Source organism: Panulirus ornatus, chromosome 2, assembly GCF_036320965.1.
Source record: "Panulirus ornatus isolate Po-2019 chromosome 2, ASM3632096v1, whole genome shotgun sequence".
NCBI classification, from domain to species: Eukaryota; Metazoa; Arthropoda; class Malacostraca; order Decapoda; family Palinuridae; genus Panulirus; species Panulirus ornatus.
This window is the reverse complement of record NC_092225.1, coordinates 31,878,694-31,903,888: the sequence shown is the minus strand read 5'-3', so window position 1 is coordinate 31,903,888 and position 25,195 is coordinate 31,878,694. Positions and strand designations below refer to the sequence as shown.

Here is a 25,195-nt window from a genome sequence, read left to right as displayed (position 1 = left end):
AATCCAAATACATTTTCACAGTTCCTCTATCACCCATAGTTTTTTTTTTTGTTCCAGCATACTCGCATATTATCACCTACAGTATAGATGTACCAGTGCTCTACAGAGCATTTGAAAGAAAAAGTTTAACAAAACACTGCTATTTTCATAGCTTGTGAAGTGTAATAGCTTCTTTTTGAAAGCACAAGCCTAGATATAAGAGTCACCAGGAGCCTGCAGAAATATGACTGGAAACATTGGGATATTCAAACTGTGCCCACTCCTGAGTAGCAGTTATCTGTCAGTTGCAGGCTAGAACTCAATGTGTAAACAGGGTCTTTTCCACTCTGTTGATAGATTGTGCTTTCATGTAGTCAACTGCTGTGCCAATAACCCATCCACTATTATAATTCTGAGAAACTATGTAAATAGTCTGTATTCTTTCTGCTACATCTGTAGTGAACTGACATTTATATCGCAAAAACATTCTTTAACACCCTCATTAAAAAATGCTATGAGTATTACTTTTGTTGTAAAGTGGGTTACCAAGATAAAAGTTGGGATCCCCATATTTGCTGTGTCACATGTGTCTGGCTTCTTACAGCATGGACAAAGGTTCACCCCATATGCCTTTTGCCATTCCTATGGTTCGGTGAGAGCCCATAGACCACACTTCAGATTCCCACTTCAGCCTGACAAATATATATGGCATAAAATCAAAATCCAAGCATATTGTTACATATCCTAATTCACCATCTGCTATGGGGCTAGTACCTCACAGTCACGGATTACCTATGCCAGAGCCTCCAAGAAACATGAAACTGAGTGACAATGAATCTGGTGATGAAAAAGTAGACCAAGTAGAGGACAATATGGATCCAACGTCTGAAGCAAGCTTTTCTTCATGTGGACCACGTGTGCTGATTCAAGATCTTAATGATCTCATCTGTGATTCAAATTTGTCTAAGAAGCAAGCTAAACTTTTGGGTTCCAGGTTAAAGGACTGGAATCCTCTCCAGAATGAAACTAACGTTTGTTTTTATCATGATTGCCATTTCATTTTCAAAGAATTTTTCTCCCTTGAAGATGGTCTGGTGTTTTGCAATGATGTTAGTTCTGTTATAGAGGCACTTGGCCAAAAATATAACACAGATGAATGACGCATGTTTACTGACCTGCCAAAAGCAAGCTTGAAAGCAGTTCTACTCCACAACAGAAATTAATGCCCCTCAGTTCCTCTGGCTCATACAGCTAACACGAAGGAATTGTAAGATAACATGAAGTTTGAATTTTGGAAAAAATTAAGTATGGGGACTTTAAGCAGAATGCATGCGGTGAATCTAAAGGTTGTGGCACTTTTACTCAGGATGCAAGTTGGTTACACGAAGTGTGACCAAAACGAACATCACTGACTCCATGGAAGAAGAATGCAATCAATCCTCCTCTTGTTGGTCCTGAGAAAATTCATCTGCCTCCTCTGTACATTAAGCTCACATTGATGAAGAACTTTGTCAAAAGAATAGATAAAACTGGCCATGGATTCACATATTTAAGGATTAAATTCCCCAGAATCAGTGATGCAAAAATTAAAGAAGGTAATATTATAGGATCATAGATCAGGGAACTGCTTTGAGATGAAAAGTTCAATGAAGAGCTGAATGAAGTTGGAAAAACTGCATGGCTGTCATTTAAGGGGGGTCTGCAAAGACTTCTGGGGGAATCACAGATCAGAAAACTACTGTGATGTTGTAAAATATCTACTGACTTCATCTAAAGCTCTGAGGTGCAATAAGTCTAAAAATCTATTTTCTGGACTTGCACTTAGACTTTTTCCAGGAAAATAGTTAGTCAGTGATGAGCACAAAGAAAGTATTCACCGGAACATTTTGGATGTGGAAATACGGTACAAAGGAAAGTGGAGCCCCTCTATGTTTACAGAATACTGGTGGAGACCAAGGATGGATGTTCCTGAGGCCAAATACAGCCAAGTATCATACACCTCTACATTTTAGAGGGAAGTTTTTTAAGTGTAATACCAGCCTTATTCATGAATGAGTAATATATACTTATTGTAAAATTCAATTGCTCTGTCACTTAAAAACCATGCCTGATAGAAAAATTATAAAAACAGATTCATATCTAGCATAAAAAGTACAAAAAGGTTCACCTATTTCAATTCCTGAAACAAAAAAGTCAAAATTTTGTTGACCAATCTTATCTAAGCTGAAGATCTGGAGCTTGGATTCTATGTATTACAGAAGTGCTGGCCAATCTGCTTTTGTTTATTTTCAGTGTGGATTGAGTGGGCTAAGTGAGGTGTACCAGATTACTTAAGTGGTAAGAAAATTTGTGCTATGTGTTTTGTGAGAACCTTTATTGCAAATGCTCTCTCAGATCTTGACATGGATCTGCCTACAAAAGAGAAAAACGGCTGTAACTACTTAAAAACTTAAATTTTGTATCCAATATATTCAACTTTCCACCACAGCCATTCTTCCTTATATCTAATCCTTTTGTTCAGATTTAAGATTATTTTCTCTTTTCCATTATCTACTCCCTTTTCAATTGATTGATCTCTCTTCATATCAATAACTCTTTTCCTTCCCCCTAAATGCATCTCCTCTTCCTTTCATCCATTTCCTTACCCTTCCACTTATTTCTCCCATTTCTTCCATGCAGACCTTCCATCTTCACTCACCTCCTTCCTTACATTACCTTTCCTTCCTCTTAAAAATCCTTGTCTTTGGAATTTCTCCATCCTTTTCACTATCTTTCACATTCTTCAACATTTACCTTTACATAAGAACAGATTATATCCATACTGTGATTCAAAACACTCACTAGTCTCTCCCCAGACAATATCTCCAACAGCTTGATGAGTTGCTTTCCATCTCGAAGATCAACATAAAGATCTCCAATTCGGGCACTCACACGAACCAAGTGCGAGTTGACCCATTTTGTGAAGGTTTTCTTCTGCACACTCTCACGCTCATCTAAAAGAAAAAGAAGATCTTAGGAAATGATTTATACAAAAACAATCTTTCATCTCAAAGCTTTGTCAGCTTAGTCACATTAAAAACCTTATGATTACATTACAGGATTAAATGTGAAATAAATCTTGTACTTACAGCCACTATTATTTCTAAACACAAAAGAGGAACGGAATAAATAAATGAGAAACTATAGTAAGATATATAAAAAAGCTGTTTATAATGAACAAAAATATATATCTTCTTTCAGTAAGTATTCTGTGGCAACCAACAAATAGTTTTAAGGGCACTGTTTGACATAAGTCTCATTGTTCAACAAAGAAGAAACTTCATTCATAACAGTAAAAATGTCAACAGGTCATGGATAACAAAGAAGAAACTTCATTCATAACAGTAAAAATGTCAACAGGTCATGGATAAAATTTCAAGCTCAGGAAGATATCTTAAAAATACTATGGTTCTGATAAGCCAGACACTTAAACTGCCATATATCTAATCTTGAACTTCTGGAAAAGTTATGGTTCTGACAGACTTACTTCATGATAATGAAAAATATTTAAACATATACCTTATATTATATATGTGTTACAATGGTTTTGAAGGTCTTCCACCACCACAGCATGGTCTTAGACCAACCTACCCCCTTGCTCCTCTACTCAGACAGGCTGCTGAAGGCCATGACCTAACACATCCTGGCTAATTTGACACACTTTTTTTCTTTTTTAAGGCTCAAGTCATGGACAAAAGTCCACATTAAGGCCAGGCTTTAATTGAAACATAGAGCAAATTACAAAAGGGTTAGGAAAAGACAAGTGTCAAGTTTGGTGTTGAATGATCAAAGAAATATGGAAATGTATAAGGAGCAGATGTTCATGAGAAGAGATTTTCAAGTGATTCACTGTGGAGGTAATGAAATGAAAACAAAGCATATACTGGGCAAAAACTAACATCATGAAGAAAAGTAAAAGATCTAAGAGAAATTTTGTCAAATATCCTTCTCTTCAGTAGACATAAAATAGCAATAGATGCCCCTTCCATAATTAGGACAGGCTAGATTTTACAAATCTTGAAAACAAGAAAGGCAAAGTCAAATGTGACACTTTTCAGGGGACTCGTGATCTTCACACTAAAATGCTGCAAGGTACTAGTATCACCTTTAAAATGCCGAGTTAGGAAATAAGCAAATATCATTTACGGAACCCACAATGACTCAGTCTGACTTTCTCAGAATTCACTTCTGGAAGTGAATACAAGAAATATATCATGACTCACATACTTAAATTTCTGGAAGGAGTGGTCACCAATCTACCTGCAAAATTGCTCTTCTTGGCACAAAATGTATGGAGAAAAGTAAAATAATCCCACAAATATAAAGTGGTGGAAAACCTTTCAATAAATGGCATAAATTCAACTATAATTATGGGTCTTCTGATATTTGATTCTTTAGATGCTGGGAAAATGTATAAACTTTCATGAACATCTCATTTACATAAACTTTCATGGACATCTCATTTACAGTTTTAACTTGAAAGTTAAGTTGCAGGTTAAAGTGTCACCAGTGACAACTTATGATAAAGATGAACAAGGAGATCCTTTTGTATCTGCCATGCTATACAGGTAACATTAAAATGTTCTTAAATTCTTCAACCTTCATTCCATCATACTAGTCACATTTTTTAGAATACCTGTCGTATCATTTGTACTCTACTGCTTGTTACAGTAATGTTTCCAGAGTCCATTGGACAAATACCTACAAAGTGTACTAAACCAGCCAGGATATGGGGGGTATGGGCTTGAGGGCTGCAGCTTCCAACAGCTTCATTGACCAACATCCCAATTTAGCAGACTGGGTCCAACCTGGCTTGTAGGGATGAGGTCCCCTGAAGACTCCATGAAATATCCACATGGAAACGCCCATTTAAGAAATGCTGCGTTTCTCTCATCTATCAATTTCCTTAGTACTCGAACATATTACTTTTGCAAATTATTCAAATTCATGTTATTTCTCCATTTTCAATCTATTCAATCACATTTCACAATCTGACACTTCACTGTCAAGGACTATCAACTCTGCTTTCTGTGTATTCACACATATTTTTTCCTGGAAGATCAATCATCAACAATAAAGGTTATGGCCTGAAGGGAAAAACCAAAAATAAAAAGTGATCCCTGTTTTAAAATGATTAATGCCCTTAACTGATCTCAGTAGAATCATTCCTTCTATGACCCTAGTAATAAGCAGTTTATCCTAGTGTCTTGACAAATTCTTTGTCAACCATATAATTAACCTCCCCACCACTTAATCCATTGATATAGATGACAGAGGCACTATTTTCTTTTTTTAATAAAAATATCGACTGCACCTACTACAATTCTTACCTTTCCATGTGATCCTGGCACTCTAACATTCAACCCTGTCATTTGTATTGTATATTCCATGTACAGTAACTGGGGAATACCTGGCAAAGTTTTGGGGTATCTTCTAACTCCAGTGCCCAGGCTGGGCCCATGGTGTTTGGGCAGATCACTGGTTGACCAAAGTGCTGGAAGCTACAGCCCACAGGCCCACATAGTCCCAACGGCCTGGCTAGTATGGTACACTGAGCAGTTCTATCTTTTGTTCAATCTTTTTGTGTATATCGCACGTTTGGATTTCAGAAGTAGTTTTAACAAAATCTTCCATGCCTGTCATACCAGTAAGATGTCATTTCCGGATGTAAATTGGGAACCGAACCTTCTTCAATTTTCCAGATATAGATGATTATACAATTCTCCCATCTGAGAGTATAACCTCATGAATTTCAGCCATTTTCAGCAATTCAATTCCTTTACCAAATTAATATGGGCTGAGAGAAAGAGCTGAAAACTTTCTAACTCCACAATTTTGCAAGCCATTCAAGGCAATCTTAGAACAGCAATATTCAATTTGGGAAAGAATTAGTGCCTTGAACAGTATCACAATTGGTACTCTCTTCTTCTATTCTATTAATCCGATTAACATTCTCTTACCACTTCATGACTTTCTAATACCTTTGTGATATGGAGATATGTTCCTGCCACCAGTATTTCTTACCTATGAATACTTCCATTTTCACCCTTAAAGTGACATTTTTTCTCATTACCTCTGGTGTATTTCCAGAACTATTACTTGCAAGACTTTTTCCAGACATTATGGGTACAGATAATTCACAAATGTTCTTTACAATAATGAATGAAGCAAGTGAAGATCAAGATTCACAAGTATGTTTAAATGGATAAAGCACTAAAAGCTAAATGATGACAGGCCAAGAGCGCTCTACCTACACTGCTTGTCACTGACAGCAAATGTAAACAAAGATATTGCATATGAAAAGTTCATTCGAATCACAAATTTTTCACTACTTTGGAAAGCAAAGAGCTCTAGATTAAATCATCAGAAGAAAAAACAATCAAAAAGCTAAAAGAGCTCTACAGCTAACTGGCTTTCAACAAGGCATCTTTCAACAGGGAATACCTCTCCCAGAAAAAAGAGTCCAGGTCATAAATCTGCCATTCTTCATTAGTTCAACAGTAATTATTTTTCTATTACCTTCAGTACATGTATTATGACAGGAGAAATGCAACAGAAAACAGTGAAAATATTCAGGGGAAAAACTGCTCAACTTACTATCTGCAAGTATTACATGCATCAAGGACTACTCAAATAAGAACTTTAAAAACTAATAAAAGACTGCTCAAACAAGAATCTTTTTTCTTTTTTTTTTTTTATACTTTGTCGCTGTCTCCCGCGTTTGCGAGGTAGCGCAAGGAAACAGACGAAAGAAATGGCCCAACCCCCCCCCATACACATGTATATACATACGTCCACACACGCAAATATACATACCTTCACAGCTTTCCATGGTTTACCCCAGACGCTTCACATGCCTTGATTCAATCCACTGACAGCACGTCAACCCCGGTATACCACATCGCTCCAATTCACTCTATTCCTTGCCCTCCTTTCACCCTCCTGCATGTTCAAGCCCCGATTACACAAAATCTTTTTCACTCCATCTTTCCACCTCCAATTTGGTCTCCCTCTTCTCCTTGCTCCCTCCACTTCCGACACATATATCCTCTTGGTCAATCTTTCCTCACTCATCCTCTCCATGTGCCCAAACCACTTCAAAACACCCTCTTCTGCTCTCTCAACCACGCTCTTTTTATTTCCACACATCTCTCTTACCCTTACGTTACTCACTCGATCAAACCACCTCACACCACACATTGTCCTCAAACATCTCATTTCCAGCACATCCATCCTCCTGCGCACAACTCTATCCATAGCCCACGCCTCGCAACCATACAACATTGTTGGAACCACTATTCCTTCAAACATACCCATTTTTGCTTTCCGAGATAATGTTCTCGACTTCCACACATTCTTCAAGGCCCCCAGAATTTTCGCCCCCTCCCCCACCCTATGATCCACTTCCGCTTCCATGGTTCCATCCGCTGCCAGATCCACTCCCAGATATCTAAAACACTTCACTTCCTCCAGTTTTTCTCCATTCAAACTCACCTCCCAATTGACTTGACCCTCAACCCTACTGTACCTAATAACCTTGCTCTTATTCACATTTACTCTTAACTTTCTTCTTCCACACACTTTACCAAACTCAGTCACCAGCTTCTGCAGTTTCTCACATGAATCAGCCACCAGCGCTGTATCATCAGCGAACAACAACTGACTCACTTCCCAAGCTCTCTCATCCCCAACAGACTTCATACTTGCCCCTCTTTCCAAAACTCTTGCATTTACCTCCCTAACAACCCCATCCATAAACCAATTAAACAACCATGGAGACATCACACACCCCTGCCGCAAACCTACATTCACTGAGAACCAATCACTTTCCTCTCTTCCTACACGTACACATGCCTTACATCCTCGATAAAAACTTTTCACTGCTTCTAACAACTTTCCTCCCACACCATATATTCTTAATACCTTCCACAGAGCATCTCTATCAACTCTATCATATGCCTTCTCCAGATTCATAAATGCTACATACAAATCCATTTGCTTTTCTAAGTATTTCTCACATACATTCTTCAAAGCAAACACCTGATCCACACATCCTCTACCACTTCTGAAACCACACTGCTCTTCCCCAATCTGATGCTCTGTACATGCCTTCACCCTCTCCATCAATACCCTCCCATATAATTTACCAGGAATACTCAACAAACTTATACCTCTGTAATTTGAGCACTCACTCTTATCCCCTTTGCCTTTGTACAATGGCACTATGCCATTCCGCCAATCCTCAGGCACCTCACCATGAGTCATACATACATTAAATAACCTTACCAACCAGTCAACAATACAGTCACCCCCTTTTTTAATAAATTCCACTGCAATACCATCCAAACCTGCTGCCTTGCCGGCTTTCAAGAATCTTAAAAACCCATAAAACAAATATCTACAAAGCATACCTAACCAGTCAAGTTGTGTAGGGATCATTGTACTATGGGCCATACTTTCAAAAATCCTGATTGACTAAGAAAAGAAACAAATCAATGTAGCTTGGTCATAGACTGAATTGTATTCATAATCGAGTCTCCAAAAACACTGGAAAAAAAGCCTCACACTAACTAACAAACAGTCATCATAAAGAGTCACTCTGCCTAACTCAATGTACCCCCCAAAAAATCTTCTAATGATGCCCATGAATCACTGAAGTGTTGTAAATCTCATTACACAAAATACGAGCTGCACCCTACACTGATAGCATAGTGGTGTTGTATGTTTTAAATTTTTTCAATTACAAAACAAAAATTGCTTAATCACCTTTTAGTTCTTTAATGTGAAGCTCCATAAAACCTGCATATCGCTGCTGTATGCTAGTATCAAAACTTACAGATCTGGTAATGTTCTGGGGGTGAACATTTCTGTGACGGACTGAGCAAGTATTTCCACTGGATCTAGACCAATGGGAAAGTTCAAATTTCATGCTTATGGGCCTATCCTTATTTTCAACAAATGTACCTCTACAATTCAAATTTCCACTTTCCTCTGATGAGGGGTTTGCCACAGTAACTTTTTCATTCTTCATTATATCCTGCAAACTATTGGTGTGCTCATCAAAAGAGAATTCAGAGTGTTTGCTAAGGTTGCCTTCACCTATGCATAATTCAGTGTTGCTGATCTGTGGACAAGGCTTGATTGAAGGACTTTGTGATGAATCATCGTCATGTTCAAATATACCATTATCAGCATGCTTCAGATCACGTCTAAGCAACATATATGTTTTATCATTACTTGCACCTGGCCCTGCACTTGAATTACATGCCACTTCCTTGACTGGTACATGATCAGTATTACTGTTATCAATTTGCATGTTCAAAGATTCTCCAAAATCTCCAAAGGACTGTCGCCAAGCATCAGTGAGGGATTCCTGCCATGCTTTTCTAACCATAATACACTTATCATCTTCATTAGTCTGATTTGGTTCACATGACCGCAGCTGTTCATTGATGACGCACTCAGCATCTTGAGTCTCATGTACACAAACTTGTTGTTCCATTCAAAAATATTTCAGCTTTTCACTCACACCAATAACTCTTCATTAAATTCTCTGGTAACACGATGCCCATACTCAAATGAAACCAACTAACACAATGGGCAACCAGACAGTTAGTTACATATTGGAGACAGGATGTTCATCTTGATAACATTATCTAAAAAACGGTCTCAGAGAGAGAAATTTAATTAACTTATTCCACTTGTGTTAGAGGTGACAAACTGATGGTACCGAGCAGAAAATGGCAGTTTACCACTTATCCTCCTTATCATCAAGATGATGCCACATCTTCCTTATTTATACAATAATTCTCCTTTCCTACTGAAGTTTTTGGCAAAGGGTTACTCCTAATAAACTTATAATTTCAAAGTTTAAGGATTTCACTATTATTGTTATGGAATACTGCAATACTAAAAGCTGTAACTGAAATAATTCCTGCACACTGGTATCTTCATAATATCCTTTTCTGATCAAAGGAAAATACTTCCTGTATCTTAACTGTTAAGATTACTTTTGATAGATATAACCCAAACCAGAACTAGGCACAATAATGTCAAAGTCACTACCAACCATGAATAAGAGAAAGCCTTCTTAAAACTGGCAAACAAACAACTACTTAACACACAATACAGTGAAAAGACATGCAAAGATGTTCAGTATGGTTAGGTTAGGTTAGGTTAAGGATTACTTTGTCCATTCCTGATTGCGAGTTATACTTTAACCCTCAAAACAATCTTGCTCATAACTTGAAAATCTACATTAGACACTCATTACACTTCATAACTTCATGCCCGGTATCTAAAGTACTGCATAGCAGAATGCCTTTAACTCTAGTTTGGAGTCTGCCTGAATCATGTCACTATAAAAATTTTTGACCTGGAACTTTATCATCAACATAACCTGGACCATAACTTTAAAAGGTTATGCTGTAGCAGATACTTGTTACACTTTACAGAGATGTCTCCCCAGTATAAACGGAATTAAATAGCTTAAAATTATAACCCTAGTTAGGTCTTTCCCTCTTCAAGGCATTAATCATGATACAAAGTCAAAATTTGCCAAAGTACTTTTCTCTACACTTTAATACATAATTTTGCTAAGCCTATGAATGTTCCCTATAATTTTTTCTCTAAAGCTTTCTGCACAACCAAATTAAGTGCAGATTTCTATCCAGCACACCCTCTTCCCTTCATAAACCCATCTTGTTTCTCATCAACACAGGAATCACTGTTGTTTAAAAGCATCCTACTAAACACAAAGTTATCTGTGCATGGGAAATATACTACTTTTATTTCCTTTCCCCTTTATACCATGAAACAATTAATGTCTCCATCCAATCATCAGCATCTGATAAATTTTCCATATTCCTTAAACATTTTCTAATTCCACTCAATGTAATCTCACCTCCACTATTCATTTCATTCACCACTTCATTTACACCGACCATATTTTCCATTCTTGAAGAGTTTTATCACCCTTCTTATTTCCTCCATCATAATATCTTCCCCTCCTATTTACCCATCTCCTTCCCTCTATTCCTACTATACCAACATGCAAGTGCCTTTCAACAGTACTTCCATCAGTTCTTGAACATTTTCCCTCCATCTCTCACAAATTTCAATGTTTGTTATAAGCATTTTCCAAGATTTGCCCATTATATTTTCACTCCTTTTACATACCTTTCTTTTACTATTGTTTCCAAAACAGCATGATATTCTGTTTTAAATTCTGACTCATTCCCTTGGGCATCTTTTACCCTCATAGCCTGGGCTGTGCCCAAGCCACTGGGTTGGGTCATTAGTCAACCAAGGTCTTGAAAGCAGCAGCCTGCAAACCTATATAGACACTCATGGCCTGGTTGATCTGCTAAACTTTGTAGGTCCCTGTCCAGGGCACTCATAAACTTCACTACTGTGCATTCCATGGCGTTTCTGATGATAGCAAGCAGTGTTAATGAGCCTTGGGTCCCAAATGTTTAGTGTTTCTTTTTATGCAACTTTGGACTGCAATGGTGTTATGTTAAAATGCCTCAATGCATCTCACCGATGCACCGCAAATATATTAATATGTGAATCATTAGAAACCGCTGGAAAGTATGGCAATACATACACAGATAATTCGACAGATAATTTGTTTTCACTCATTATACCCACAATGCTGTTCAGTGTGTTGCTTATATAAATCAAAGATTATTCTCATATACAAATAGATTTCTTTATCAATATTGATAAGACTTCAACCACTATGACACTGCATAATAAATCCAGTTTTACATCAACTTAAAAGAGTAGAAGAGAGCACAGGAAGTCCATCATGCCTTACTGTATATTTGAGTCAAACACATGCATGATGCATAATGCCAGATTTTCTGCTGTAAAGGATTAAACAGAACCTCTAAAATTCTTGTACAACCAAAGCACAAAATTTTCATAACACTATTCTTACTTTAATTAATGTCAATGTACACCACATGCTTTTACAGGTCATAATATTCAGAGGTTAATAAACAGGTACCTCCTGTCATAAACAGATTAGAATATTGAACTTTTTAAATAAACTAAAAGAGCAAATCGTGGCATTCACATTTCGTTCATTCAACCATGCAAGGCATGATGGACCACTGTCTGCAAATATTTCCCAAAAATGTATTCCTGTCATGTTATGCATAAGGTATAGCTAGCTTCCCCTAAAAGTAATTGTATATACAGACACTTTCCAGGAATACATCTTTGTTAAAAAAAAGGAGGCCCTTTACATTTTAGGGCCAGACAACAAATAGCTTTCCTATTCAGTTCTAGTTTCCCTGTTCAGTTTTAACTACAGTATATCTATAATTTTCTCTCTTTTCCAATAATCAATTTTCACTCTTTTATATAAGGAAAATTCATTTAACTGGCACTATAAAGGTTCCAAGGTGCCAGTTAACAGGGAGTATACTGTACTTTGCATATGCAATTTTGCACTAGGTAATAGAATTACAAAAAAGAAGCCATAAGCTCTAGAGTGAATCCACTTTCAATGGGGCTGCTCTCAACACAATATTCCTGTGCACAAATTACTTCACAAAAATAGTTTAACTACTCACCAGCCAAAGCCTTGATTCTGGATCGCTCGAACAATCTGGAAGAGGAATTCCCACCATCGTAATCAAAGTCTTCAATCACCTCTTCTTGCCTGAGGGGGTCCCACCGGACCCCCACACTGATATCTGTCGTCATCTTCCGGTTTCAGACCCTGTCAATTCAAAACAAAAATACAGTTTCAAACTTGGTAAGCCTAGATAAAGAACAGCTTTAGGACCCATCAAGCAAGAGTAAAGAACAAGAACAGTTTATAAGAGAATTATACAAGTATGAATATTACCATGTATGTGGATAAAATATGCAAAATTCATTGCACAGTATTTCTGATCCCATATAAATTACTACTGTAAGATGTACTACATACATCAAAGCCAAAACTGGCAAGCTCTGATTAAGAGTAAGCATTACACAATATATCTGGGTTTCATTAATTACCAACATATCCTTTTAATCTAAGATAGCCAAAAAACATTTAGAACAACAATTTTGAGAAACATCAACCCAATTTTATCAGGTAATTTATTTGGCATGGAGCAAACATAATAAGTGTATACAAAAGCATTAAAGAGCAAACATGACAAGTGATTTTCAGGTCACTATAAGTACATTGAAACCTACAGCTCAGAGCACTTTCGATTCTTCAGAGAGTACTGGAAATTACATGAATAGCAAAAAAAAAAATGTTTCCTTACATGAGCAGCAAATTCATCGGGAACATGGTCACCCTATAGGGAAAAGGGGAATTAGAGGTTACCATAACCTACACAGTTTGTCAAACAGGTCACACACATAACATTACTAATAATGTTGTACATTAAGTCTACTTTACACAACCCAGAACTAATAAATCAACGTGACACTGTTCTATAATACGATTAGTCCAATCAAAGAGAGAGAGCATACTGTATTCCGTAAATACTATATCCTGTGGTAAAAGTTTCTTCAATTTTCATTTTCACTTAATTAGCATCAGTCATAGTTTGGCATCTAAGGGAACAAGTCATTTCTTTGTCTCTACAATCATCACCAAACTCGACAAAACTCGATAACATTCCCTTTACTACCACAGCCATCCATCGCCATGAAGCACCAGAAGCTGACCCCTGCATCTCTTCTTGCAGTTCTCAAGGACACACAACCACAGATGACCCATTAATTTACACTCATTCATGATGCATCATTTTCACAAGAAACTTCATTGATAAAGCTAATTTCACGCTGATCTGGAGATAAATAGAAAACTCAAGATGATTTATATGAGAACATCAATTTACTAACATAAAAGTACATGACAGTATCTGTTATCAGGGATATTATGCCCACGGAGTAGTCACTGACTGGTGTGAGACGCCAGACAAGGCGGCAGTGTGTGCTGGCCAGCCCAGTCAGGACTTCACTCATGCCAGCTCTCCCCTCACCTCAAGTCCCAACTCCACTACTTTCCTTCTCCACCACCACCACTGTCTCACCTGACACAGTATTTCGGGGGTTATACCTTACCCCGTGATTTCTAAGGCTGTGACCAAGCTCTGGCTCATTCTATGTTGATGGATTGGTTCGGTAGGTTAAATTGGCTCTCCACTATACGTCTATTACTTCCCAGTTCTTCGTTAAATGAAAGTGATCCCTTAACAAGATTTCCCTTAATAATCCTAGAGCACCTTGTTCCCTCTGGACAAGAATACTCATGTGTGCTGACGTCAATGTACACGAACGGAGATAGATGATGTAAGAAGGTTCTTTCCCACTAACATCAACTCAGTACTCTATCTGAGCTGATGAGAGACACTAAAGGCTCAGACACTGCTCGTTAGTGTGGCTGTGAACCTTGCATCGTTGTACAGACAATCACCAACACCTCCTACCACACCCCTGTCCCCTTTTTGTCTCACTCCATGTTCCCTCATGTTAGCCCTACCACTACTCCACCGTCCACTGGCCATAATCATTATATAACCCCTCTTGCTACCTCCAGTTCTCCACACTCCCTCCAGCTTGTTCCCATCATTCCAAAATCTCTCCTGTGAGCCGCTATCACTCCACAGAGTATCCAGCCAGCCTTTATCACCCAAAACTCCCACTCACTAGTCCCGATCACACTAATTCATCCAGCTAGCACGGACTTCACCTGAACCATTCCTTCCTCAAGCTTCCCAAATTTGACCATAGATATATTCCCATGTGTTGGTTTGCACTCTCCACATTGCCTTCTGTTACCCATTATTTCTAACCACATCCCTTTACACTCCTTCATGCTACTCCATACGCCCTTACATTTCATACTCCCTCCTGCTAATACTCAAGGCTCCACACTCCACCTAGCTAGCTTCTATCTATCTACTCTCCCTCTAGTTTGCATGCCTCCGTCCACGCCTATCGTTAGGTGTCCTTCACTTTCCAGTCATCCTCCCCGGCCCCCAGTACTCCATACCTCCTCTCGTTAGTCTCCATCACTTCCTAGTCCCTCCTGCTACCCCAGACCACACCAAACCTTTTGCTTGCTTTCGCCATGCCGACTCCCCCTCGCTACCTTATATCACGTCCATATCAGGGACCACCACGTACTGCCCAGGCAGTCATCGACAAAACTTTCTTATCTAATCAGAACCTTAACATGATAATGCTTTCACTCAACACCTGGAGTCGTCCCTGTAGGTCAGGGCTGCGCCTGCACCCTGTAACCGCTCCCCTCATCAGGGCTCGTCAACCTACAGAATACTTCACATTATATCCCCCCATCAAAGCAAGCCCCCTCCCCTGCCACCACTATCTCCCTTCATTACCACCACAACTGCCACCCACACCACCAACATCAATTGCACCATCACCAGCACCAACATCATCACTACTGCCACCATCACTGCCGCCGCCAACACTCTCCCAACTATCCTGCCGCCGCCAACACCATCGACCGACCCGTCGTCGTATCAGCACCCCCCCCCCCCCCCCCATGCCCCGCCGTCATGCGTCGTAGCAAAACACAGGCAGCAAATAAATCGAATTATTGAGACACTTATTGGTGAAGAGCAGGACGGCCGCTCAGGTGAGACGTCATGCGATGCACGACAAAGGATCTCGCTGGGTCAGATGAGTCAAGTCCAGACCACACATACCTCAAGTGTGTGTATGTGCCCACAACAGCCAGATAACCCGACACAATATAACTATATAAATTGAGAATAAAATTGTCAAACTATGTATAGATCGAAATTTTTTTTTGTTAAAACGAACTCATTAGCTGTATATAAAGTTATGTGGTAAATTCGCTCATATTTTCAATGTGGTACAAAAAGAAATAAGAAAAAGAGAGGTGTGGCCCCGCATGTGGTTTGGTAAACCCATAGTGCATGTCACCGTATGACCCTACACCTGACCTTGGCCTCTAAAACTTCAGTGACAGGTTAATTATGAAGCATCTGTAGTATAAGTTTGGTGCTCATCCATTATCCTTGTCTGAACGTATTATTGACACATGGATTTAGTACGATACAGTGCACAAGACCTTGTGTGACTTTGAGTCCTCCTATACATCCAACCACCAAAGCTTGCGTAGATGTAGCAATTTATCATTTTGTGTTACAGCTCTGGTAAGCATCCTCTTTAAATATATGTACTCACTTAATCTCTAGGTATACATGCGTCATATACATCAATCTGACAAAAATTTCGGCACACATGACCTTGAGCTCTAGAGCTTTGACACTGGACATGTTAATAAGTGTAGGTACAAGACTTCAGATACTGTGTGCATAAGGAGTATGTATTAGTACTCTTGATCTTCTACCATAACCTACAGAAGTTATCATCAATATACATAGTGTGATGGCCCTGGTCATCAACCAGTGACCCAGTATTTACATGTTGTGTACACGAATATTTGGGATCATTATGTATATCCAATTTGTACTGTAACCCTCAAGTCCAAGAATAAACAATAAACAACTATGTATGTAGTATATGTAGTAAATATCTGGTTAATATTCACTATGTAGACAAACATTTTGTGACATTTAAGTACACATGAACTTGTGCATTGAGCCATGTTCATGAAAAATGTCGTGTCTGTCACACCAATTTCGTCTCAATCCAAGGCCGCGTGACCTTAACCTCTCAAGTTCAATCATAAGCAAAAAGTTGGTACAGGGCATCTGTGGTCAGGTTTGGTTTCTATCACTGTGCACAGTAATGTGATATGTACACAAGATCGGGACGCATCGATATGGTCAAAAGAATATGCCCCTCTTGCCTTGAAACGTAAGGCATTCAAATGAATGTATCAGAAATCCCAGGATATTAAATATGGAACACTAACTATGGCAAAGATTATTATGTACACTACATCAATATCTTCCTCGTTCTCACAGCCTCGTAATGCTCTCACAGTGATTGGCAGCCCTGCCGCCACGTTTGCCTTTCCTTCGTACAATAAGAAATCAGGACTCTCCTTAATGTTCCAGCAAAGTTATAACTTATATTGGTCCTTAATTCTTTTCAGGTACTTCGCCTTTTTCTGCAGTGGATCTGTGTGAGTCAGTTCTTGACGGATTACGAGAGTGGAAAGCCTCCTCCGATGTGGGCTCTGATTTGAGGTGTATACAAGAATATGAGTATTATGTTATCTACCTTCTAAATCCCCCTACCCACAACCCCAAATTATTTTCTAGAGAGGACACTGGCCTGGCCTTAACACCCACCTATGTGAATAAATCGGACTCACGTTTGAGCCTCTGAGTTAATCAAAGGAATTCGGTTCTGGCTCTTTACAAGTGGCCTCGCACCACAACACATGATGAACATCATCCCGAAAAAAAAAATCAGACTATTGCTTGACCAGTTTACAACCCAAGTACATGTTAAGACTAATGTGACCCACTATCATATACATGACCTCTCCATGATGTGCGAATGTACGCTGAACGTTAAGATGGTCCCTGTCACCACAGATCTCAACATCAATACATACGCCAAGTGTTGAATCGTTAATAATGAGCAAAAAAGAAAAAAGTCCAATGTATAAGCACAGTGTTTGTGGACAACAGAGGCCCCGCCCCTGGCGTATACTACCCCCCTACAGATTTGGCTAAGCCTGAGATACGAATTGTGTCGCTGGTCGACCAAGCTGTTGGAAGCAGCTACCAGTAGGCCTACGTAACCCTCACAGCCTGGATGGTCTGATATAATCTGTAAACACTTACCCAGGGCATTCCTTCACTATACATCCCATGGTGGTTCTGATGGCTGGAGGCGGTGGGCTGAATTGTCTGGGCCCAGGATGCTCATGTTTTCTCTGTGCTCAGTGCGCCTTCTGATCTTAAGAGGCAACATTTTACAAAGCTTTCCCCGCCTGTCGTGCCAACAAGCAATCATTTTTGAGTGAACGTTGGGGGACGATGTCTTCTAAGATTCTCTCATGGAAACTGATGTATAACTTTTCCGTTTGCGCCTTAAGAAAACTACTTCTGTCACTCCCAATAGTTCCCGTCCGCTACCCTCAAAATTGTTAGTATCTATCCTTGAATATAAATATCCTTGAGTAGAAAAAAAAGACAAGAACGAGTAAATAATCAAGGAAGATAAATACAGCAGCACAATTAACCACATACTGTTGTTACTGTGAGAGAAAACCGATGATGAAAAAATCCACCACATAAGCCTTGTTTGTGTGTAGTATAGGCAACCCGCGGAACCCATCGCCAGAACTTCCCCTTTAAACGAGGAAAACCGAGCCGTTGGGTTAAAAATACTGGGCTTTATGTAACATTCATGTGGAGAAGGCTGCCCACACCTACCTGTGTCTCCTAGGCTCTTGTGTGTAGTGGGTACTACAGACCACACTAACACTGATACAACCACTTACACCACTACAGTAATCATAGGTCTGCAATCGAAATCACTTAACCACCACATGAACAAACGTAATCACTTACAAGGCCGTAAAGTCATATAAATTCTCTCTCATTAACAACAGCACTCTAATCGTGCCGTGCGCACATCTAAGTCGATTTGCGAGGTCTTATACCCTTTGGTAAATAGTTGACCGAGGCCTCCTTATCCGTGTCTACTGTGTATCCCCAAGTGTATATACTGGGTACAGGGAATGTGCTACACAGCCTTGGGCTCCAGACGTTTGAGAGTGTGTTCATGAATTTGATTTACTGCAGGTTTTGTTTCAGTGTGATAAGTCTTGAGAATCGTCATGTCTACCGTGCCAATAAGGAACCACCTCTACGTGTAAGACTGGAACCATTCGTTCCAGGACTTTCTAAACCATGGGATGACTTACGGTCTACGCCCCAGACACTTGTGTATGCCGTCGTTCCCCGTACATCAGCTGGCATCCCTGACAGTGTCAGTGCGGGTTGTCATAGATCTCGGAACGGTTTCTAACTCGTCCTTACAAGTAATGTCTGCATACAACAGCCGTCTACCCCAGTGAGTTATTGCCCTGAGGAGCCATATCACTGGCTTTTCCTCCCCTGTCTTGAAGGTCAAGAGAATCCAGCCTTCCATCTCCCAGGAGGAGGCAGGCACATGTAGCCGAGGGTAAGGATGTCTGACATTATCACTCGGAGTCTTTCGCAAGTTTCTGTATAGCTTCAAATCCCCCATTACAGGAACACCTCAGACATTCATCAATTACAACTCCGTCATTGTCAGTGGCCTCCCAGAAGACTTGGTTATGTCTGCTTGTAATTTTTCAGACTCTTCTACCGGCGAAACTTTTAAATTCATCACACACCTCGACATCCGGAGCCCAAGACATTTCAAAACATTGCCTGCAGCCGTGAGAAACTATCTGGAGTAACAGTGAAAAAATTCAAGAAGGCCATGACCAGCTAGGCTGAGCTGGTTAAGAGGCCTGCGGGCCGCGGTCTCCAACAGCAAGGTCGACCCACGACCAACTGGTACTCAGCAGCCTGGACTCAGTCCGAGCTGTGGGGGTAAAAGATCCCCGACGTCAACACCAGATAATTATCAGCAAACGATACCTTGAAGCTGAGGAGTGCGTCTGCTTTAATGTCAGATACAAAAATAAGAAACAGTAGAGACCTATGTACAATACCTTATAGAAACAGTAGAGACTTATGTACAATACCTTATAGAAACAGTAGAGACCTATGTACAATACCTTATAGAAACAGTAGAGACCTATGTACAATACCTTATAGAAACAGTAGAGACTTATGTACAATACCTTATAGAAACAGTAGAGACCTATGTACAGTACCTTATAGAAACAGTAGAGACCTATGTACAATACCTTATAGAAACAGTAGAGACCTATGTACAATACCTTATAGAAACAGTAGAAACCTATGAACAATACCTCATAGAAACAGTAGAGACCTATGTACAATACCTTATAGAAACAGTAGAGACCTATGTACAGTACCTTATAGAAACAGTAGAGACCTATGTACAATACCTTATAGAAATTAACTTTTATCCCTACGAGACATTGCACATAACATGTATTACAACATGCTATGTTCTGTTGCTCACAAAGTTCTATATCCATCTTTCAGTTTTCCACTTACTGCCACTGTCGTCATTTCATTAACAACGACATCGAGTCACATTCAGTAGAGGCTTTCACAAAGTCTGAGTGCAGCACATCAATATTCTCAGTCTTGTCAAGTGTCTCTGTTTTATCATTTTGATCAAGCGACTGAGAGGCATCATCTTCCAGGACTGGAGCTAGCTTCTCCTGGACCATGAGCTCAGTCAGCTTCACAACCTCAGCTCAACACTTCCACAACATCAGGCTAACACTTCCACAACCTCAGATCAACACTCCCACAACCTCAGGTTAACACTTCCACAACCTCAGACCACATGCAAAACGGTGTGAGTCGCATGTATCGAAACCTAATTTTGTAACCGTCACTGCCGTACTCTGTTGTGTGCGTACACCACCACCATCTGATTTGTGAAGATTCTCTCAAGAGCACATGATACACCGGAATGGCTGGCTAATTCTGCCAGGGGTTTTCTATATTATGATTACTGAGGAATCTCTCCAAGTCTCTGTTATTGCTATGACATCAGGCTTTTCTGACAGACCATTTGATGCCAATTCATCGCGATTATGTACATCTGCGTCCTAGAAAGGTGATCAAGGACTGTGAATGGGAAGAGAGAGGTAGGAGGAATACAGAACTTAATGAACTAAACTGCTCTTTAAAGAAAGGTTTCCGGTGTAAGTATGTCAAGTGGTGAAAATAAGGACCGTAAAATGTACATAGGTTTACAAGGAGACACAGTAATAAGACAATCAGATCCAATAAGAAAAACTTTAAAGATTTCAATTTCTCGACGTGAAAAAGAGTCCTAAAGAGTTCTTCACAGACGCTGGAAGCAAGAAATCTATTTTAGGATACTATTGGCTCATGATCAAGTGATAATAGGAAAATAACAATTAACACTTCACCTATAAACAAATATTCGACTGACTGTTTACCATAGCAAATTCGTTAATAGTATCATATACATAAAAAGTATTTCTGGACACTAATAATAAAAAATACGTTAGAGAACACTGACATGAATGTCACGAAATACTTAAATATTTCGACAAAGTACATCTGAACCAATCCACTGGTCCACGTAGCATCTCCCACACAATACAGGAATAAGCTAGGATTGTCCCATCACCAAAATAGTCGACAAATCATTACAGGAAGAGAAAGTGCAAAATGACAGGAAACTAACCAACGTTATACCAATTTCCAAAAGCGAGTTAGAACATTTCTCTATGTTCGGAATACAAGATCATGTTCAATAAATGTGCCTGAATTCTTCCTTCATGTATATGGCAAATGGAACTGCAAAATACCCTCTGATGTTATACACTTGGACTTTCGTATATTCACCTGTTATGCTTACCAAACCTGATGCAAAAAAAGAAAAAAAATCAAAAAAACTACTGCCTTCGCTCTGAGGTAGGTCTCACTAGAAGGATAAACAGGCAAGCCCAAGAAGCCACGAGAGAAAATTTCTTCACTACAGACAAAGATTTAATGACAAAAAAAAAAAAAAATGAAGATAAAAGGAAGAAGATATAACAGCGATGCTGACAAAAAAAAAATCACTGGCTTTACACTGCAATAAACTACCTTCCCAATTACAAAAAAAGTACGGTAATTATATCATGCACGTTATCAGTTATCAATACATTATCCAATTTACTACCAATCATGTCATCTTCTGAATCCAGCAGCAAGGCTAAACACTTCCACAACCGGAATCACTTGTACACCCGCTACTATCACAACAAGGTAATGATGGCCACTACTACAGACCCTCCACAGGCTCACTTGTCGTCCATCTTCACGACTAACACACCCACTAATACTGCATCAACTACCACTGACGCTGCCACGCCTGACGAGGCCCTCTCCCGGCCACGGGAGGAACACGATTCACAAAGCATCGCCTGTATTTGCCTTCCAGGCAGTGTCGCAGTTGCAGTCTCCGGTATTACTGCATGACCACGGGAGAGGCTGGAAGGTACAGCTGCAGGGTGAGGGGTGTCAGGTACACCTGTGAGTAGTGGACCGTTCGGGAAGTACAGTTGCAGGATGAGGGTGGGGGCGTCAGGCACACTTGTCAGTAGCGGATCGGTTGGGGGTACACGTGCAGGGTGAGGGGTGCGAGGTACACGTCACTTGTGGACGGCCCGCTTGGGGATGTAGTTACAACCAGTCAACTGTGGAGCGCTCGGGGGTACACTTGCAGGGTGAGGGGTGAGGGTTACACTTGTGAAACTGCAGGAAGGAAGACATATACTTGACATATAAGAAACAAGTGAGTGTGTCAGGCGAGCATCCACAAGAGACTGAAGGGTTGTGATGGAATGATAAGGTTAAGGTGGATCACAGCCACGCATGGTGGTGGTGGGGGGATATGCGGCAGACGTGGGCGGGAGAGACAGTGAGCCTCCCCCCCGACATGTCTGGCCCACAAGAGGGTTATGCAGAGGGCGGCCTGGCAACCCCACACGTGCACACCGCTCATACAGTTCTATTGATCGTACAACACGCACGTGGCCGCCACCCACCACAAGCCTTAAACACACACACACACACACACACACACACACACACACACACACACACACACACACTCGCTACACCCAACTTTTCCCATGCACTCCCACACTCTGACGCGGATATAAATAAAACATACACAAAAACAGGAAGACACATCTCTCTCTCTCTCTCTCTCTCTCTCTCTCTCTCTCTCTCTCTCTCTCTCTCTCTCTCTCTCTCTCTCTCTAACGCCAGCCGGCCTCATGAGTTTCGTCGAAGATACTTGTAAACAAGTATTCCCTCACACCTACAAACATACATGACACACATACAATAAAGAACACACTCCTCTCCACAAACATATCGTTGTCATAATCACCCACCACTATGGCTAGTCTGGCAACACCCCCTTTATCTTATCAACCTGGGAAGCAATAAGATCGTCCATTTTTCTAGTGATGGCTCATTCCTATAACTATACACTGTGCACAATCTCTCTCTCTCTCTCTCTCTCTCTCTCTCTCTCTCTCTCTCTCTCTCTCTCTCTCTCTCTCTCTCTCTCTCTCTCTGCCAGCAGGAAGCACGGTGTGCGGGGGTGGTGTCAGGCCTGGAGGAGGGACTTAAGGGTAGCGCTACGCATCACACACAATCCCCCACCACCACCACCACCAGCGAGCCACGTTCGTGAAGTTATTGTGTGAGTGAAGATGTTCACGTCGTGGGTTCTAAAGGTCATGTATGTTCAGGCGCAGTGTCGAACATGTCGATCTTCCTCCCTGAATATTATCCACAAGCGTACCCTCGTCCGCGTTCTCAAGGCCCATTGTTCACAAGCGTACACACCGGGTCTCAGACCGGCCCGTTCCTCGCCGCTCGCCTCCCGGTCTCCTGGGTGAGAAGACCTCTGTGTACGCGTGGGTACGTCTCTCCCTCCGTAAGTATACAGGAGGTAACACACCTAGTATGGTAACTATAGAGGCTGCAACCCCCTGCAAAGCCGACAGTGCCCATGTACCGTCCTGAGGTACACAGGGCGTCCGTCTTCCAACAAACCAAGTAACTCCCCTGTTGGTAAACAGGTTAACACTCTCCCGCAGACAAGTCTCCTGCTTTTCTTATACTTCCAGCAAATCTCACATTCCCACCTTCCACCTGCTACACGAAATGTGCTGGCGGAAGTGCTGCAGGCCGGTCAGAGACCTTCCTGCTAGAGTAGCCAGGCTGGACGCTCCAGCAGGAGTAGCCAGGCTGGATGCTGCAGCAGGGGTACACGCAATACACCTGCTTGCTCCGGCCACACATGCATCAACTTACTCGCTGTAGGTGATCCCCGGCGGCAGGGGAGGAGCATCTAGCAGACTCCCATACACAAGACCAGAGGCAACATCCCCCAGACTCCACTCTGTTATAAGAGAAAGGTTCACCTTCCACTGCTGCAGTAGACACAAACTTCTACTAATAAGACAACGGTTTTAAAGGAGTCAGAAAAAGATACATATATACGGGCAAGATAAAGCTACATCTTCATAAATATCACAACTGCACTTGTACCTCTGCTGTGTCTCACAGTAATATCTTAAGATATAAACACACACCAAATGTTGGTCGAGTGAGTAAATGATAATCAGAGTTGCACGTTATGTGTAGAAGGCGGACCACAACTGGACATCGATCAAGACCTTGAGGAACCCTGACATTAATGTATTTACCCGAGATTTTGATATGCTTCATTAGGAGGGATATAAAGCAATACAATAACATAATACTGTACATAAACATACTCTAACTTAGTAAAACCTTACGATGCTTCTAAAGGTCCTCTAACCCTTACAATATCATCATCATCATCATCATCATCAGCAGCAGCAGCAGCAACAGGGAAGAAAACTGACACAGATTAGTTAGTCTGCTAACATTACCGTCAGCATGCACAACTGACCAACCATTTCCTCATCCTAAAAACATGAGAGAAATGACTGTGTGAACCTTGAGATAAACATGAGAAATGACTCTGTGAACCTTAAGATAATGGAGATAAAACCTATCATCACACTCTTCAAAACTCTATACTTCCCAGATTACATTACTGTGTAATAACAACATTCCATAAGGCAAGTGAAGTTGTCGAATTACAAACAGTGCAACGATCATTCACATTATATCAATCTATCAATCTATCAGTCTGTGTGTGTGTGTGTGTGTGTGTGTGTGTGTGTGTGTGTGTGTGTGTGACTATGTTGGATAATTCTGACGTAATGGAAGAGCACACACTGTATCTGTCCCTATAGTTTTTCAACCTGTCAACCAGTGCAGGAGACTTGATAGGCCAGCTTGTGGACAGTGAGCCGAGCCACCTGCAGGGGAACGTTATACACAACATACGGCAGAACAGGTTGCCATGAGTACGCTGGTTACCGGGCTCAAGCCACCCCTACAAGGCTACCTACCGAGCAAATCCGGGGGTAAACATGAAATAAAGGTTATTAAGCATTACGTAAAGCTGTCACACAACAAATGTAGGAGACACCTTCCCGCACAAGTTCAAAAAGCGAAGTCACCCCCGG

The 25,195-nt window shown here is 40.6% G+C and overlaps 1 protein-coding gene across 34 annotated transcripts in view; it reads right to left on the bottom strand.

The window, feature by feature from the left end:
- beta-Spec (spectrin beta chain) overlaps window positions 1–25,195 on the bottom strand; it is a 211,948-nt gene that overhangs the window by 88,821 nt on the left and 97,932 nt on the right. For 10 of the 34 annotated variants that reach the window (XR_011714206.1, XR_011714211.1, XR_011714208.1 and 7 more), the window contains 2 exons: window positions 12,603–12,751; window positions 2,821–2,972 (listed from right to left, as the gene is read on the bottom strand). Coding sequence is in view for 12 of the 34 variants with exons in the window: in XM_071674660.1 (XP_071530761.1) it covers window positions 2,821–2,972; window positions 12,603–12,735 (285 nt within the window). In the remaining 22 variants the exon portion in view is untranslated. Of the gene's footprint in view, window positions 1–2,820; window positions 2,973–8,784; window positions 9,588–12,602; window positions 12,752–25,195 lie in introns of those variants that run through there. The other 24 variants (XR_011714187.1, XR_011714189.1, XR_011714195.1 and 21 more) reach the window with 9 other exon arrangements.